Source organism: Rhodnius prolixus, unplaced genomic scaffold, assembly GCF_049639745.1.
Source record: "Rhodnius prolixus isolate KJV_2025 unplaced genomic scaffold, Rpr scaffold_17, whole genome shotgun sequence".
NCBI lineage: Eukaryota > Metazoa > Arthropoda > Insecta > Hemiptera > Reduviidae > Rhodnius > Rhodnius prolixus.
This window is the reverse complement of record NW_027411626.1, coordinates 3,969,710-3,988,657: the sequence shown is the minus strand read 5'-3', so window position 1 is coordinate 3,988,657 and position 18,948 is coordinate 3,969,710. Positions and strand designations below refer to the sequence as shown.

Below are 18,948 nucleotides of genomic sequence, written 5' to 3'. Positions count from 1 at the left end.
AAAGAAGATATAATACACATTTTATCATAATTATAACAAAATAATATTATGAATGAACTGGCCAGCATAAGGGTCTGTGACATCTAATAAATTCTAAAAAATATTAATGAAAATTAATGCTGTAAAATTACTTAAATAATATCAACGATGTATTAATGAAATGTTGTGGACTGCTGATTTGTGTACCTTTTGGCGTTTAATAACCCTTATACTTAACATTTTAAACTGTAAGTTTTTGTTAAAGATTAAATATAGTAGGAAGAGATTAATAAACGTTTGAAATTTGAACGACTTGCAAAACCTCCAAAATTTAACCTCTTATATCTCAATAACTATTATGGCTTAAACATATCTGTTATACAGTCAACTTTTCTCTACAATTTGGTAAAGAATTCATTAAAATCGGAAAAATAGGAACAGAGATATAAACGTTTGAAATTTGAACGACTTGCCCAACCGCCAAAATTTAACCTCTTATATCTCAATAACTATTACGGCTAGAACATTGCGATTGATACCAGTTATAGAGTAAAGTTTCCTGTATAATTTAGTAAAGAATTCATTAAAATCGGAACAATAGAAAGAGAGATATAAACGTTTGAAACTTGAACGACTTGCAAAACCTCCAAAATTTAACCTCCTATACATATCTCAGTAACTATTACGGTTAAAACATTGCTATTAATATCAGTTATAGAGCTTTCGTTTCTATACAATTTTGTAAAGAATTCAATAAAATGGGAACAAGACGAAGAGAGATATAAAGGTTTGTAATTCGAATGAATTTCATAACCTTCAAAATTTAACCTTCTATATCTAATTAAATATTATTACTAAAACAATGAAATTAGTGCATCTAAAAACCTAACATTTCTCTACAATTCGATGGAGAATTCATTTAATTCTAAACATTACAATGAGAATTATAAGGTTGGAAATTTGAACGAATCTGAGAGTAGAATGTCGCTTCATTGTTACATAGTGGAGCCGTAACCCTTTTTAATTCTGCCCGATTTGGTCAATATTGGGCAATGATTTTCTGAGTTAGCAATAATTATTTCGGTGGGGCCTTACATACATGGGGTTAACTCGTCTCTAATTTGATGTACGAGGATTGTATGAGTAACGTCCATTGGTTTTACGATGTTTTATGGCTGTGATATTTACATTGTAACATGGCACAAAAACTGCATTTGCTCTTTACCACAAATTAGTTACATATATAACTGTTATCTAACGGCCCTTCAATTTCATTAGATGTTTTAAACTGCAAATTTAAATATAAATGTCATGAATTCAATTTCTTAAATTTTATTCAATAACATTTATTTAAAACCAGAAACATACACATTTATTTGTTTAAATGGATTGATTTGTTCATAAAAGTGGGAATGTAGTAACTAGATAAAGTGAAGCGTAATGATTTATCTTATATCCGAGAATTATCACTTGTACACTTTTATATAAATCTTCAAAACTGTCTAAAATTCAGTAGAGAAAAATTTGAGATCGCCTTTACCTACGCAGCACTGTTGCTAAATTCCATAAATTTTACTGCAGAGCGAAGAATTTTATTTGGCAGGCGTTATTTCATCGTATTTATTTAGCTTTCATATGAAATATGAGAATTTTAGAAAATGAATGAGGGTGCATCAGCTGAGAAATTATGTGTTTGCACAAAATTAATAACTTTAAACAAATTAGCTGTTACATCATTATGCATTGAAGTTAGTCAGTTTTTTAATGGTGCTAAACTCTGGTTACTGCTCTTGTGAAACATGTACATCGCAAGGTCTTTTCGGATGCTTAAAAAACGCTGCAATTACTGTAGCAATATTGGTACCCCCCAGCTTCGCATTTTATTTCTGGGCGAAGAAAAGACGTCTAAATAAACAACTATTCAGAAAAAAAGGTAAGTTACATTAAAAAGTGAAGAAAACTGTTATTTATATCATTGGAGGTTCATAAATGTCCTGAAATATTAAAATTAAGGGGTGATCTTAACGAACTCATCCCACAGAACCTTTACTCCTGGAGGCGTGCGTAAATGTGCTTATAAAATTATAAGCACACTATCATAACTATGGAACGGATTCGTATGTATTTACATATTTTTTCTAGGCAATTTACAGACGTTTTTCAACTAGAAGTATTCATACTGACACTTTTTAAGCCGTTTGAGTCTACTTTTATTTCACATATTTCCACATATTTGGGTGTTATCGCATATTTATACATATCTGATTAAAATAAATAAATATTTCTACATATTTAATCAAAATATGTACATATTTTTTCATATTTTTCATTTTGGGCATATTTTCATAATTGGGAGGTGGTTGACAGGAACTGTGAACCACAGACTGTAGGGCTGTGAATCACAGTGGGTACAATGGTTATTGTAATTTTCACAGAATGCTGCTAAACAGTGACGGGCACTTGTTAGTTCTTTGAAGTTGTCTGACGTTGTCTGTTCTTTCAGCTCGTTCGTTGAAGTGTCCAATTCATTTCGTCCGGTCACTTAGTGTATTCTTTTTGGGGTGAAATGCCACGAACATCGGCCTCAAACAAACAACTGGTTGCTAAATATCTTCGCGAGTTTCCAGCAGAACTTTTTCGAAGTGATGGAGACATTTTGTACTGCACAGCTTGTGACAAGCGCGTTTCTTGCTCTCAACGTTCCCAAGTCACCCAACATATTGCCACCGGATCGCACATTGAGAATAAAAACAGAAAGAAAGAGAGGACGTCCTATCAAGCCTTCCTTACATCTCCATCATCAAGTAAGTCTACTCTGAGTACAGATCTGTGTCGGGCTTTGGTTAGAGCAGATATCCCTTTCCACAAACTTAAAAATCCTCATTTCAAAGGATTCTTAGAGACCTATATTGGGAAAAAAAATGCCTGACGAGAGCACTCTGCGGAAAAACTACCTGGAAGATATCTATAAAGATTTCATGTGGTTGCAAACAATTTCGAAGAGTGAAGTTTTCAAAATTGAAAATTTAACACATCTTTTTATAAATAGTAAAAATGTTCTTTGTTGTATAAATCATTATAACTTGTAAAAACCAATTATTTTGTTCCTAATAAATTATTATAAATTGTAAAAATGTTCTTTTCTTGTATAAATAATTATAACCCCCCCCCCATTCCATTTTCATAAAAAAAATGTCCATTTTACTTCAATATTCCAGAAAATATTTTAAGAAAATCACATATTTTCCACATAATTGACGAAAATAAATGCATATTTTAATTAAATATTTGACATTTTTAAATACATAAAAATCCGTTCCTTAATCATAACCTTGCTTCATTTAGGGTTTTTATTTAGTACTTCTCACCGAAAAGAGAGTGAGGACTTATACCACTTTCTGACTGCTTATCCAGCGTTGGGTGAACTCTGCCGGGCTTCGTTTGGCTCCTTGACTCTTTCTAAAAACCGTTTGGTAGAGTACTTGAATGGTAAAGATTGGTTGGCCCTTGTAAGATACTGTATTACGGCCTATGCTCGCCGAACACAACTAAGAATTATTTCTTACTACATTATCGTATCTATGCTCTCTGTATTTAAAGTATCGGAATGAAATGTGATGTTAGTTACCATTTGATTAAAAAATATATTAACATTGATAATATATATATGAGTGGGAAATCAATAGAAATAATTTATAACTGTGTTTAAATTTGAATAATAAGTAGAATGTATGCGCGACAAAAGTAATGAACCCATTTATATCTTGTCTAATTAAACTTAATATATAGTAAAATAATATATTCTGTTAATAAATTTCTTGATGTATAAAAGTAAATATTTTGGTTTAGATGTTTCCAAAACATAGACTCACGGACGGTCATGACCATGCTGCAGTCTTTATGGAAATATTGTTTTCTTACTTTATATTTATGTTATAATTTTGTTTTTTCACACGTATGTAAATCTGCTTTTATTTTTTGTAAAGACTTTCTTCTTCTTCTTAACTTCTGTTTTAAAATCAAAAAACAATTTTACTCAAGAAAACAATTTCTTGGATTTTAATGCTGATTTATGAGATGTATTATAGTTATTATGGTCCTATAAGACAGACGAATCTGCCATAAACATTTATTCTAGATATATACGTTTTAAACAACTAATATAAGAGGAGAGAAATATCCAAACTTTTTATGTACAATCCCTACCCCCAAATTTTATAGTTTTGTAAGTTTATTTGTCTAAGCTGAATGATTTCTTATCAAAAAAAGGACACATCCCTTGTTGACAGGAATCAAACTTATAGTTCTTCCTCCAAAAATTTAGATGTCGATTATTTTTTTTAGACAAGAAATTTCAAAATAAAATATATTTCTGAAAAGTTGGAACACTTTTTTTTCGTAAAAGTAAAGAAAAGTTAAGTTACGTTGTCTGGGATTGTATTAGAAATCAGTGGCCGCTTCATTTATCAATGTGCAACACAACAAACATTGTTTATCATCTTTCTTTAGATTGGGATCTCTGTCATTCAGTTTGAGCGATTTGGAGTCGGTCGCGGGGGCCAGCAGTGACGAAAAACAGCGGCTATTCCTTAGCAATTAACCTGTTATTTCAAAAAATAAGTTTTACTAAAGTTATATCCATAATCTTTAATTTGCAGATGAGACGAAGATCCCTAATCAAACTTCTGAAATAGATTACAATTATTCGCCTAAATCAATAAATAACAATGAAAAAAGACTGGAAACGGCCGTAGATACCCTAACTCGTGGAATGAAGATCACTAACAAGAGATTATTACAACTAAGTGAACAAGTGCTTACTCTCAGGAGAAGATTAGAGGAAATCTCTACTCAAAAAGAGAGGCGTCAAAATAAAAATGTAGCAAATTATATTTATGATAATTAACTATGACTTTCTTTTCTTACAAAAAATAAATAAAATAAAATAAAACAACAAGCATACGGTACATATGCTTTTTAAATTCATAGTTGTTATACATATTGCTCCCATAGATCAATGTATTTCAGAAAAAAATCTAAAAAGATTGATTAAAATAGAGATATTTAAGAATTCATCTCATGAATAACAAAGTAATAATAAAAATATCTGAGTTTTAACTTAACAATACTTAGTGATACGTCTAATCTACAATCATTCTTTGAAATATTAATGTAGGACAGTTCATTTTAGAGCAGTTTTGTGGATAAGAAAGTTTGACTTTCATCCATAGTATTACTACAATCTCTTTGTTACTAAGAATTAATATGTTGTAAAATTCAGAGCTTGATACTATTGTTTCTGTATTTAATATATTTCCCTATTTACTATAATGTCAAACTTCACGCTAAAGGTGTTATCCTAAAAGCATTATGTAAATAAATAAAATAAAATTCAGAGCTTGAAGAAAAGTATACGTTAGGATCTTGAGAATTTAAAGGGAAGGAATTAATAACAAAGAAAAAAGACTGGAGTCGGCCGTATTGCTTTTTTAAGGCTTGAAAACTGAAAATTAAGATTTCGTAACTTCTAGAACATCCAGATTTTGTGAATGCAACAAAAAAAATGTTAACATTTATAAGTTGTATTTCTCTAATTATTGAAATGAACTATTTATAACTGCATCATAAGGGAGGGCGGGGCTAAATTTGTTCTCGGTCATTTATAAAAACGTCTGATTGCGTCGTGTTAGTGGAGATAAAGATCACTGCCATTAAGAACTCAATAGTCTGACTTTTAGGTTAACTTCTGTTCTGAAATTATTGAAAAATGGCAAATATTTCGACATAGAATTTCGTATTATTACCTACTATACTTAAAATGTAAATGTCATGAACTAATTAAAAAAAAAAGAAAAGAAAAAAACAGAATTATATCATACTAAAACTCGCAGCTTAACCTTACGATCATGGTTAGAGTGTTGTAAATTCGGATGGCTGAGTGTAATTTCTCAATGTAAAGTGTAAATCGTAAACAGCTGTGTATACAGTGGTGTCTGTGCGTGAAGTATGAAGGCATTACAGTTGTAATTATAATTTACTTAGGAGTTTGTGTCTAAATAGCATAGAGGAACTTATAAAAGTGTATAATGGGAAGATCTCGTTCCAGAAGTAAATCGCCCAGAAGGCGTCATAAGAAGAAACATTCCCATAAAAGGTCCAAATCCAGAGATCGATCACATAAACATCGCGAAAAGTCACGGGAAAGATCTTCTAAAACAAGGTTTATAATTATAATTACTTTTAATCTAACACATTTGATTCGTTTTTCCCTAAATTATTTTTAACTAAATGTCAATTATCGTTAATACAAATTATTTCAATACAGAAAAAGGTCGCGGTCAGCATCATCCAGCAGTAGTACAGATGTGTCGGAGAGTAAAAATGTTAATTCTCTCAAGAAAAAAATATTTAATTCTGGAAAAATGGATGAAGTTGAAAGATTAGCCGAACTAGAGAGGCAAAGGTTGGTTTGATTATCTTAACTTCTTTTCCAATTAGGAAGGCCTTTCTTTAATGGTTCTAATTAAATGTGCAGTGCGTTATTATCTTTTTCAATATTTGAAAAACTCTTTACTAAAGTATTTCTGCTCGTAATGTTGCATAATTTAATTTGGCCTATTTACTTGTAACTACTAAATATCTGACTGCTTAATTTAAAAAATTATAAATCAAATTCTAACGAAAAGTAGACTGAGGCCTCGCATTTATAATTATACGAATTTTTGCATGTTCGGCTATGGTTTGATATTTTACTTCAACTCATTAAGTAAGTTTTTTAAAATTATACAATATGAGCGTCTTTATGTTTTAATGCATTCTTTCCAGCTCCAAATTATGCAATTTTATTAGTATTGTCACCTCTGTTTTGAGTATTTGAGTGATGACTAGTTATGTAGTCAGAAAGAAGTGCTATTTTGGTTATAAAAGAAGTCAGGTAATTAAACAAAAATAGTCAGCATGCTTCTGAGTTCATGTAGGGTTCGACGGTTAACGTTGCAGTTGTTTTTTTTCTTGAACTGGAATTTCTTATCTTGGCATTTTAGTCGCAGCTGGTTCTTCACTTCTGTTAATTATAGACTTTACGTTTATTAGATGATATGCAAATGAATAAATGAATGTATTATAAAAATAAAACCACTCCGACCTAGAATATTATGATATTCTCATGGTTCTTTCGGGTTTTGATGATAGAATATAATTATCTACAGCAAGAGTTTGGTTAGAGTGTGATAGTTCAGAGGCCTTTAGAAGTATGGCCATGGGTTTCAGGCTGATATCAATGGTTTAAATGAATGCCGCTGCCAATGGGAGAAGTGGCAGGAGAGTTTTAGAAGAGATGGGAATGTTCTGGCTCAGGATTTTCACCAAAACTTGGAGTTCCAAGTGTTGCGTAAACCTCGGAGAAGATTCAGTGACCTTGCTTAGAGGTGTCCTGGGCAAGTAGGTATAGAGGAAATCTGAGAGCAGAATAGGTTCAGCTAAGATGGGATTCTGTATTCTCTATAAGCCAAACAGAGGCAACAATGCATGTAGATTAGTTTACATCTTTACTGTGCTCGTAGCTTTTAATTTGGCGACTATAGAATAAAAGTAAAAGTAAAGTAATCGCCTATTTTTTCAGGCGGGGCTTAATGTCCAACTACCAATTAGGTGTCGTGGACGGAGGCGACTAGCAAACATACTTCACTGTAAATTTCTATTATTTACTATTAAATCGACCGGGAATCGAACCCAGTACCACAATACATAATTAGCTTTACAGGTCTCGCCTGTAACCGCTCGCCTACCGTGGCGCCCTCGACTTTAGAATAAATGGGGCCAAAATTCATTTCCCTCTATAGAAAGTCCTCTGTCTGATTGTGGAATATTGTGGCCTTTGCGTAATAGGGTCCCCTTTAGTATATTAAGTGCAGGATAAATGCTTCATAATTAAGAAGTAAAATATTTATGGGAGAAGTGACATAAGTGACTTTCTTTATGTTCAGGCGTCAGAGAGAAATGGAACAAAAAATAGTTGAAGAAGAGACAGCTAAAAGGATAGAAGTTCTTGTTAACAAAAGAGTTGAGGAAGAGTTAGAGAAACGCAAAGAGGAAATAGAAGCTGAAGTACTGCGAAGGGTTGAGGAAGCCAAGAAGGAAATGCAAAGAGAAATGATGTTAGAAATGGAACGTAGGAAACAACAACTCCTCGACGAGGAGAAAAGAAGAGAGGTATTGGACAATAGTTTAAACTTTTCTAGCTTTAAGAATTTATTAAATCTTTACAGCCAGTACCTTTTTCTTCATCCATTCTCCATTTTTTATCCGTGTCATATGGATTTGGAGAAAATATTGTATTAATTAAGTTAAAATATTCCTTTGTATATATTTAATTTTTATTTTATTTTTTTGTTTAAATATGACTTTTCCTTCAGTTCCGTTTGGAAATGATCAATTAACTTTTTTTCTAGTTTCGACAGATTTTTATTTTATTTAAAAAAAAAAAAATTGTACAGTATAACCAACTTATGTAGATCGTGTACACTTAAATGTCGTAACTTTTAAATAATTTACTAAGCTATGGTTTCATTGAGATTTACTTTTCTGTATGGTTTTACGAATTCCAATTCAACAAACAAAATTGTTCGTTTCTTTTTAAATGTTCTTTTAAAATTCATTTAGCGTCAAGTGAAAAATAAAACAGTTTACACCTGTACAATAATTTGGTACTTAGGAGATACATCTTTAGCGCTTTTGTTAGTCCTAAAGATGACTTTAATTAAGAATTTTCTTGCTGAACATTTGTTCATGCCCTTCAAGGGCAATTGCTTCCCCCCCCTTACTGCATCGTGTTTCTTTTTTTAAATCATTAATTTAAATATAAAGATAAAAATCAGAATTCCGCGTAATGAATTACTTAACACACGTTTTGCAATTATTTTGAGGTATCAATCGCTGAAGTTCAGGAATTTACTTTTAAAGATACCGTGTTTGTGTTTTACTTTTTCTTTACCGGATCGAAGAAATGTTATCAACTTATTTTATTTAATTTTTTTTTCGACCAGAAATTCACCATATTTGCCAATTACGAACCATAGCAACGAGTAAACTTAAGGTCAGAATAAATATGCTTTATATTTTTTTGACAGAGGAATTCTCGCTTGAAGGTTTCTTTACCAAAACATAAGAGTGAATGAAAGAAACCATCTCTACCTAACATGATGACGTATTTCTGCCCCAATTCTTAGTGTTGCTCTCTCCTCACCAGACTTCTGTGTCATCTAACCCAAGACACAGTGGCAGAAATACTTATGTCAACGTTTGAAACACACCCATATAGAGGCATTTGATAATAGTAATTAGGCTTTTTATATCTGCAAACAAGTTCACAAACAGAATTTAACCATATTATACACACTGTTTCCTCTTCATAAAAGTTTCAAAAATATGAGGGAAACTTTTATTTCTTTACAACCATCGAACTGGCTAGAGATCTTTCGCATTGTAATACTTGGCATTATCATTAATCATTTTTCCAGGGTTCGTTATCTGTTTGAGTAAAGGAGTTAATATTTATTTGAGTAACTCACTTTAGTGAAATATCTCTGCTTGCTTTAAAATGTAACCAAGAAATTATGGTTAAGTGAAATTCTTAAAATTGTATTTCAATAATATTACCCTTCTCGGAGTCTACATTTAATTTTTATTTTCCTGTTTAATGGGCGCAAAAACCTTCAGCCATATCGTTACATTTCATCGCCTACTTTATTAGAAAGTCCACTCTTTTGTGATTCTTGTAATAATCATAAAACAATCCTTTTGATACAGGACATTAGATTACTCTTATACTAATAAGGCTTCCTGGAAGCCGGGAGAAGGTTACAAATTTCGGCCTACAGAACGCAATCTATCGCTTTGGCAGAGACAGCATGATTGTCGCTTCGGTACGCGATATGGGAACGTTAAATTGGAGGCGATGTCTTTGTGAGCGATCCAGTTTGCTTATTAGCGATTAGATCAGTCTAGTTTTTGTTATAATCTACAGGTTTCGTTAGGAAATTATTTCAGCACAAGATAAAGTACCAACATTATGTAAAATTATAATTATTTCTTTGCGCAAAAACAAGAAATAACACGTGATGTATTATTTCTGTTAAAGTGTAGCTTATTTTTTTCGTCTTAGAAATAAGAATGTTGCGCAGTAAAAGAAATTTAGCAGATGTTACCTCAGACTCCTAAAAAAACCCACAGCTGTTCGGACAAATCAAGCTATAACTTTCAAGGGCGTAGTCTTTCTCGTAACTCTCCGTATTCCAAGTGACTTTATAAAAACGCATATTTGCGTACTTTTACCATCGAAAGTTACACTTTCTCAGAAATTGTGTACTTAGCTGATGGGAAGATGGCGTGACTAGTTTGTAATCATCAACTGGATCGTCTCCTACCACGATAAAGAGTGTGATGATGCTACAGATGATCTCTTTATGTGTGACAGATTGATGACTTATTGCATAATATAACCAGATCGCCAGCGGTCTGCTGCAATCAAGAGACCGCTGCCGCCGCAATAGATCGCGTTCTATGTGCCGTTCCTTAAAATCTAGGCCATGTTTTATTTCTCCCCCCACGGACCTCTGGTAACCCATAGCGAAACCGATTACATTTTCATTTCTCTTGGATTACTAGTCATCTTTTATTTTATTTATCAGCATTATTATTATTATTATTATTCGATTCTAATGAACTTTTAAAATTTTATTTCTTTTTTTTTTTTTTTTTGTTGCCAAGGTTATTAACTGAACAAAAACAGTTTGATAATGTGTGCGCTTGATTTATATGTATTCCTTTTTTGTTTTACAAACTCATTTGCAGGCTTCACACCTAAAACGACACAACAGCGAACTAAGAGTCTGCTAAAAATCCATGGGACACAATGGTAAGTAGATCATTAACCAGACATAACCACACAACCATCGCTACATTATAAAAATTATGACGTCTCTGAATTATGGAAGACTAAAAATATCTTCTGGTGTGGTTACAGTGTAATTTTTATTTTTAATATTCTGTAAATACATATATATATATATATAATTAATATTATTTTTTATTGTTATCAAACTTTTATTTTAGTATATGTATTTAGTGTTTTGTAAAATTTAGTTTTAAGATTTGCTTATTTATAAATGTTCCTTTAATCATAGTTCAGTTTTTATCTACTATATATTGACATTTAATAAAAATGAACACTAATTTGAACACTTCTTTTTCTATTTCATTTTTTCTTTTAACTTATTGAGTTTACGATTACTTGATAAGTACATTAATTATTTTACATTTAGAATGTACTTTTTAAATTTGCAAGCGCTATGACCTGAAACAGATAATATAACCTTCTCCGTATTTATTTCAATGTATTAGTAAAATTAACTGTTAAGCGATAGTAATTTTATCTGGTAGTAGTTTAAATTTGTGAACATCTTACTTTATTCACTAATACATCCGTGAAATATGGAAAAAGTTTTCAAAAATGAAATTTTTTGTATAGATCCCAAATTTTTTAAAAATTATCCATTTTTTTTTATTACGAGTAGTATTATTTAATTTTTTATCTGTAGTTTTAACATGGTACAGGAAGTACTACTTTCAAAAACTTTTTCCACTTAACTTGGAACAGGAAGTACTACTTTCAAAAACTTTTTCCACTTGACAGAATAATTTGACTAATAAAAACCAATTGTAAACGTATAGGTTTTTCTGATGTTTTACATAATTAATTTTATAATTTACAAAATAATGGGACAAACACAATTATATTTTGAAACTGTTAATAATTGTTAGGTTACATAAAAGAAAATTATTTCTTTGTAAACGTTGATTAATGTTAGTTGAGTTTTTTCCTAAATTAATTAAATGATTGAGCCCAAAACACTACTACTTATAAAGGTACATTGGAGTTTCCTTGCCATTACGTAGTTTTCAGAGAAGCGTATACCGGCTATCACCCACTTTAGAAATCTAGACTCGCCTGTGCCTTCAAATAGGATCTTCCTTTTTTTTGTTTTTTTTATCATAGGCCTTGTTGAAGTCTACTAACACTGAATGTATGTCTGCATTCTGTTTACAGCACTTCTAATGCTGCAAATTAGGTTAGTGGTAGTTAGACCTCTTCTTGCCTTAAGCCACAGTAGAAATAATCCCAGAACTGACTCAGCCTTTGAATTAATCTCTTGTTCTGATCATCACTTAGGCACAAATGGACAAATCTGAACTCGTGAGTGAAAAACTCTCTGTACTTGTGCAGTAAATAACTATTTTTCTTTATCTAAAGAAACTTTATCTCTTTGTATATCATAAGAAAAATAATTTCTTATGATGTTATCTAAGGTAATAAGTAGTTCTTAAGTCCCGAAGTGTGTGTTGAAGCGGCGATTTTGCTCAAGAAAAACTCAACGGATCTAGTAAAAAGACTGTAAGAAACGATGTAAAAGACCATTTCGAGATTGAGGACGGAGACGCTTAAACACTGATAAACTGCGTAAGATCAATTTCGTGAAGATCATGAACCAATTTCCTACAACCTTACCGGAATTCGAAGACATATTCAGGTGGCTAGCAAGAGACACAGACTTGTGATTGCGTCGACATCTTATTTTGCTGCATCAATGGATATGGATCCTATTTTTTAGATGAGTCCCAATTCTGGCTTCAGTGATCATCATAATAACACAAAAGGATTTGAACGAGCCTAGGATTTTCCCTCTGCACCTCTTGAATCTTTCGTAAGACAATTGGCGAATACCAAAATAAGTGGGCCGTTCTTCCCCCCCCCCCCCCGTAGCGAGTGTAATAGAAAATAGAATCTTTCCTTCTGAATCCCTTAGGGATTTGCCTGTTCACGAAACAGGATATACACTAAAAGAAATAAAGAATATCCATAGTAAGCGAGCCATTAGAATACTGAGTTTTGTGGAGGGGGTTGGAAAATAGATTTTCACTTGTAATAATTACTATATTTCTGTTAAATAAGAGAGAAACAATTTAAAAAGGTTATTGGAAAAGAAGCTTTTATAACTTTTTCTTTTATCTTTACTTTCTTAAAAATACAATTTGATATTAATTTTTTTCTTTATTGTTTTTTGTTTGAAGTGCAAAAATGAAAACAGAATGTACACCTTTCTTTGTGGTGGTGAGGCGTTCGCAACATTTAACATATTTTATTAATGAATTGTTGTCTGTTTAATAGGAAGAAGAAAATAAGAAAAGAGAAGCCCTTGAACAGATTATGGCGGAAAACAATCGGAAAATTGAAGAGGCCCAAAAGAAATTGGTTTGTTGAATTTCTTTATTTTTATAGGTTAACCTAATGGTTCACATAATGGGGGTGCCGGTCAGGCGAGCGCTTTTAAGCCCACACGATTTTTTATTTTATCTTAAATGTTCTGTAAACTGGAGCGGATATGTTACTATGGTGATCTTTTCAAAGACTTTTTCACCTGTACGTCCACGCAACAAATATGAAACAAAGGAGTCGGGATTCCTTAAATCACCAATGTAGTGGCTTGAAGTTGATGTCAAAACATTATATTTTTTATGAAATATTAAGTGTGAACCCATAGAAATAATTTGCATATCTGTTAGCTCGCATATTCCCGGTAAGGGGTCTGTATGTATGGAGTAGAGGATAATACTCCATGCATGAATCTTCGACTTTCACTTGGTATAAGACGCAAAACTTGGCGGAAGTTGACAGTAAACACGAAGTTAAATCTAGAAAAAGTTCGTCAATAACTGACAGAAGTTCTTTAGGAACCATTTAATAAAAGTTCTCTCTTCAATTAGATTGGCTTCTTCAGAATTTTCCTTTATTCTTGAAACTGATATTTCTTCTGTCTTCAAGAAGATTAGCAGGTAGCTACTGCAAATTGTATCATAGGGAGAACAATCTCTTTATTTACTTACGAAAATATAAAAACTATATGAACGCAAAGAAAGATCCACTTAATGCGTTGCTATAATCTTGGAGTAGACGCACTAAAGGCAGGCGGTTTTCAAAAACCACCAGCTTTAGACGTAATTATTTCAAAAATGGAAAGTTTGGCGGTTAAAGAATTCTCAGTCGGGCTAAAGATAACGCGTACAAGGGAGGCTAATGGTTACTGGGACATTTTATTAAAAAGGTTTTTATTTCCTAATTATTTACCAAAATCAGAAAAAACGAATTAGATTTTCTTTGACACTAAGCTTAATTAATTAGCCCATCGGTTATGGTGAGTATACCAGTGTAGCAATTCAAGATAGTCGTGTTTTTTAAAATTACGATTTTTAATTAAAGTAATTGTTTAACTGTAATTATATTTAAATCTGAAAATTTTATATGAAATTAATATCCAATTTCCAGGCTGAAGAAAGATTGGCCATGGTTGAGGAACAAAGAAAGATGGAAGAAGAAAGACAGAAGATGCGCAAAGAAGCGGAAAAGCGGAAAAAAGAAGAGCAAAAAAAAATTTTAGGCAAAAATAATTCCCGGCCAAAACTGTCATTTTCGTTGAAACCAATTACGTGATATCCTTGGACTATAAATAATTGTTTTATGTTTATTTTTCTCTATGAGGAAATGTACCGGTAACTTTTTTTGAACCGGCATGATGAAGTTAAATTTACTTTCTATTTCTTTTTTTTAGCCTTATTACCAGTTTTAAATTATTGAAACAGTCTAAAGAGGTAATTTTGGGAACGGGACAGTAATGGTACATCTTTCTATGCCATAATTTATTTTAAAATTGAAATAATTTTATGGCACCTCTACACTATCTTTTTTTTTTAAATATTTCCCGAACTGAGTAAATTTAATAACACCAATGAAAAGAACATAAAATTTCCCCCAAAAAGTGTCATTTTCCCATTAATTATATAAGAGATGGTATTCATTGACAACTTGGAAATTAAATGTTATCATTTTTTAAAATTTGAAATTACTCAACTTTATTTTTTGTTAGTAATAAGTTGTAAAATCTTAGTAATTTCTTCGACTAGTAATGTTCCACAAATCAAGAATTTCACATTTTAAGAAATGGCTATACCACCTACATCTTTAAATTAATTTACAACAATCTGGTAATTTGGAAGCTAAAATAGGTAAAAGATAAGCCTAAACCCATTTTTCGTTTTCATTTTCAATTTTCAGTACAAATAAGTAAGAAAAACTAAACCTGACATATTTTCTTCGTTATTCACCTCGTCCAACATTCCAAAAAATAAATTTGAACACAGGAATTTTCTTGGTTATTAAAATTGGTCCCTTTTTTTTTCTTTTAAAATGCATTCTTTAATTTATTTTCCAACTCAAAAATATTTGAATTCCTTTTATGTATTTTATTTAATTTTTCTTTGCCTCAGGTTCGATTAATATTAATAATTAGAGGGAAGAGATTTTTTTCCAATAATGAAAATACCCATCTTCATGTCACTGAATATTGCTCACTTTAAATTCTCCATACCATTAGAAAATTTCAACTCCCAAAATCCTTTTTGTGGGCAACGGTTTTCCATTTCCAGCAAACTATTTCCTTTTTCTAATCTATAGATGTTGGTTTAAAGATTCTTAGAAAAGTAAAAAAGCCAATTAGAGCTAATGGATTAACAGGTATTTTGGGGAGAAATGTTGTTTTATTTTTTGGAAGCAGATCTTTTGATAATTGTTTCAATTTTGATTTTTTAAAAATATTAAGACATTTATTTATAATTTTATTATTTAGTCAAGATTACGGTTTGTTTTATTAGAGTCATCATCACTCCGCTAGTTTAAACATCAGTCAAAAAATAATCTTTACAAAAACTATGGAACTTATTAAAAATTTTAATTTTGCCCCCAGTTTTTAATATATAAGCAAACAATAAGTAATTTAAAAATAAAAATCCACTTTTTTCTTTTCATTCATCTTTATTAACGTACTCTTGATTTCTTTATTTTCTAGCCACACACTTCAGAATATTAAAAGAAACAGACAATGGTAGTAAGTCCAAAACAAAAATGGAGGACATTTTTGTTCTTAAGGAAGAAAATAGACTCCTTTAGGAATTTCCCTTCCTAATAGACTGTACTACATCTCACGGTTCAGAGTTAGATAGTGTTGTCTGTAGCGAGAGAAAACTGCCTGGAGGCCGGCAGCGCACTTAGAAGGCTCCAGGCGATAACCCTTAGATGTGGATGCGCCTTAAAATTAAAAAAATGAAGTGACTTCTAAATTTAATTCTACCCTTAGAACATTCCTTATCAAGCCGAAGCACATTTTAACAATAACTTTAGTCTGTATCTTGTTGAAAGTAGAAAGCATTCTGATGTGGAGTGGTAAGGGATGGGAATTTCTATTTGGGGTGTGGCTTCATTCTGGTTCCACTTTCCCACAAATCTTACCTAGCAAATGGGAATTTTTAAAATGAAAACTTTTTTTATAGTCTTAAAAATCTTTTATTCATTTTAAGCTTCTTGGAAAATTCCCCAAATTTTTATATAATTGGGTACTTTTGTTTTTTAAAAAAATAGAGTAAAGATGAAATGTACGATCGGAAAATCATTTGAAAATGGTTTATATTATAAAAGCATGGAATAAATGAGTTTCTGGGACTAAAAAAAGGTTTTTATTTTGAAAATTCCCATTAAATGGAAAACTGGTTTGGAAAAAATAAAATAGATGTAGATATTTTTTTTTTTACGTTTTAAAATGATTTACAATACGGATGAAAAAACCACGAAATAATATTTCTCCTCCCTAAAATTCCTTAATTATGTCTTAATTTTATGATTTTTATTTATTTCTTTTTTTAATTTTCAGGGCATGGGCAACCTGCAAACTCCCTGAGTAATCAATCAATAACCATTATATGTTATACATAACCAAAAAAAAACTAATTTTACTTTTATAGTCACCAATTTTTTATTTCTCACCAATTCATAATGTTGGTTTTCATAATTTTAAAATTATGTAGTATTAGATGTAACCTATAATTTGGCCAAAATCCAAAAATCTTTTTAAATATATAATGATTTGATCAAATTATTATTATTATTTGTAAATTTTAACGGTATTAGGAGTTTTCGTACAAAAATATAATGCTAGCTTAAATTTTTCTGCTTTCAGTTTATTGTCGCAACAGTAAATGTTTTCCTTCCTGCCAATTGGTTCATACTAATGTCAATTTTTTTTTTTTTATTAATACATTTTCTGCCTCTAAAGCGGCCTACCGACAAGACTTTGTTTTCAACATGGTTGATAACTTGCCACGTTGAAAACACTAATTTTGACAAACGTAGTTTGCAGTGTTTGTCGTGAATATTACTTTTAATCCAAAAGGGAAGAAACAACATTGTCAGATTCAATAATTATGTTATACGTATATGTATGTTTCGTTTTTACTTTACTTTGATTTTCGATCTGTATAGTCACTTAGGTATAGTTTGAATTTATCCGAAACAAAAATAATTAATTTTAATTTGAAAATTATCTGGCACTAGTGTGCATTTGTGTTTTTAGAACTGTCGGTGAAGGTACGAACTGTCGATGTTTACAAATCGTTCTACGCTACAAATTGTCTGAAAATGAAAATGTTCAGTCTTGGTGGAAAGCGTTCTTTACCACAGCAAGGTATTGTGAGTTGGAAATTTTGTCATGGCATTGTGTTGGAAACTTTTCATGGTTTTGAGTTTGAAATTTGCTTCATGAATTTGAGAACTTATTTAGTTCGATTTGGCCTATTTGCTTCAATTGAAAAACATTTTTTTAATCGATCTATTTTATCAATTCCAATAAAGATATTAATATAAGCCATACGATTTTTGAAAAGGATTTACTTGTTACTCACGTTAATTTTTGTTACATAGTATGACTACGTAGGTAACCAACAGACTCCACTCCTGTAAAATAACAATTTTAATTGTAACTACTCACGAACAACTTCGTTGTCAACTTAGCAAATTTCTTGTCTAAGGGCCGCTTTCTGCGAGATAAAATATATCGTCCAGATATACCATTGACACCCTACCTAATAGACCAGTCCATTGTTTCAGCATCTGATTGGTTAAGGTTGCCCATCCTTGATAAACAGGCTTGTTTTGTTAAGATTTCTTTTTTTTTTATTATTATTATTAATTTAATTTTGTACATATTCAATGTTGGATTTTTAATCTCTATTATGGATAAAGAAAAGATTATGCTAAATGTAATCCATTTTATATATTTACAAAAATATGATTCTTCATTACAATCAGTAATTTGTAAATCAAATTTCATTGTATCATATACAGCTGTTTTAGTAGACTACATTTATTTAAATGAGAAATTCTTTTATTTTTTTGTAACCCAGTTATAAACCGTCTGATGCTTGAAGATAATAATCATAATTAGCTTAATATTTAAAAGAAAGTGATGTAAAACTCTCATTACTTCCTTCAGCAGCCATTGTAATTGATGGTTTTTAACTTTCTCTTCCGTAAAATAAGTACAGATTTTTTATCACACACAGAAAAATAATTTTTTCGATTCGGGGGCCTCCAAAAAAATTGTGAAAAACTCGAAAACTAAAAATTTGATATCTCAATACTTTGTTCAATGATTTTGGATTAGCTAGTAAGAGGAGTAAAGTAGTGGTAATTGCCTATTTTTTCAGGCGGGCTTTACGTCCAATTGCTCTAATTAGGTGACGTGGACGGCCAACATACTTCACTGTAAATTTCTTTTATTAACCATTAAATAAAATCCAAGGCCTAAGACTGGGAATCTAACCCAGTACCACAATGCATATTAGCTTTGCAGCTCTCGCCTATTAACCTCTCGGCTACCGTAGCGCCTAGTAAGAGGAGTAAAAATAACTGAAAACCCAGCGGCTACAAATCAGTATAGCCCTAATTCCTCGCTTCTACATTATATTTTAATCCATCATCATTGAACTACCACAAGATTCTGGTGGAAAAAACAGAAAACATTTCGAACG

General features: G+C 31.2%; 2 protein-coding genes across 3 annotated transcripts; both read left to right on the top strand.

Moving 5' to 3' along the window:
* Positions 1-1,643: 1,643 nt before the first annotated feature.
* LOC141459747 (uncharacterized) lies at positions 1,644-5,083 on the top strand. The gene is made up of 2 exons (XM_074139145.1): positions 1,644-1,912; positions 4,638-5,083. The coding sequence occupies exons 1-2, from the start codon at positions 1,744-1,746 to the stop codon at positions 4,883-4,885; spliced, it is 417 nt and encodes a 138-aa protein (XP_073995246.1). The 5' UTR covers positions 1,644-1,743; the 3' UTR covers positions 4,886-5,083.
* Positions 5,084-5,842: 759 nt separating this feature from the next.
* On the top strand, positions 5,843-15,827 carry Arglu1 (Arginine and glutamate rich 1). 2 transcript variants are annotated; one of them, XM_074139143.1, is made up of 6 exons: positions 5,843-6,002; positions 6,086-6,199; positions 6,305-6,442; positions 7,965-8,190; positions 13,205-13,288; positions 14,360-15,827. In XM_074139143.1, exons 1-6 carry the CDS (start codon positions 5,986-5,988, stop codon positions 14,522-14,524), a joined length of 744 nt encoding a protein of 247 aa, XP_073995244.1. In that variant the 5' UTR covers positions 5,843-5,985; the 3' UTR covers positions 14,525-15,827. The 2 variants fall into 2 exon arrangements, with proteins under 2 accessions (XP_073995244.1, XP_073995243.1); XM_074139142.1 differs by having other exon boundaries at positions 5,926-6,199.
* Positions 15,828-18,948: the final 3,121 nt, after the last annotated feature.

Bases quoted from the DNA above. Each gene is read 5' to 3' on its own strand.
- LOC141459747 (XM_074139145.1), top strand. From the start codon at position 1,744: ATGGTGCTAAACTCTGGTTACTGCTCTTGTGAAACATGTACATCGCAA. The intron at 1,913-4,637 runs GTAAGTTACATT...TTTAATTTGCAG, and splicing joins ACAACTATTCAGAAAAAAAG to ATGAGACGAAGATCCCTAAT.
- Arglu1 (XM_074139142.1), top strand. From the start codon at position 6,066: ATGGGAAGATCTCGTTCCAGAAGTAAATCGCCCAGAAGGCGTCATAAG. The intron at 6,200-6,304 runs GTTTATAATTAT...ATTTCAATACAG, and splicing joins GAAAGATCTTCTAAAACAAG to AAAAAGGTCGCGGTCAGCAT. The intron at 6,443-7,964 runs GTTGGTTTGATT...CTTTATGTTCAG, and splicing joins GCCGAACTAGAGAGGCAAAG to GCGTCAGAGAGAAATGGAAC.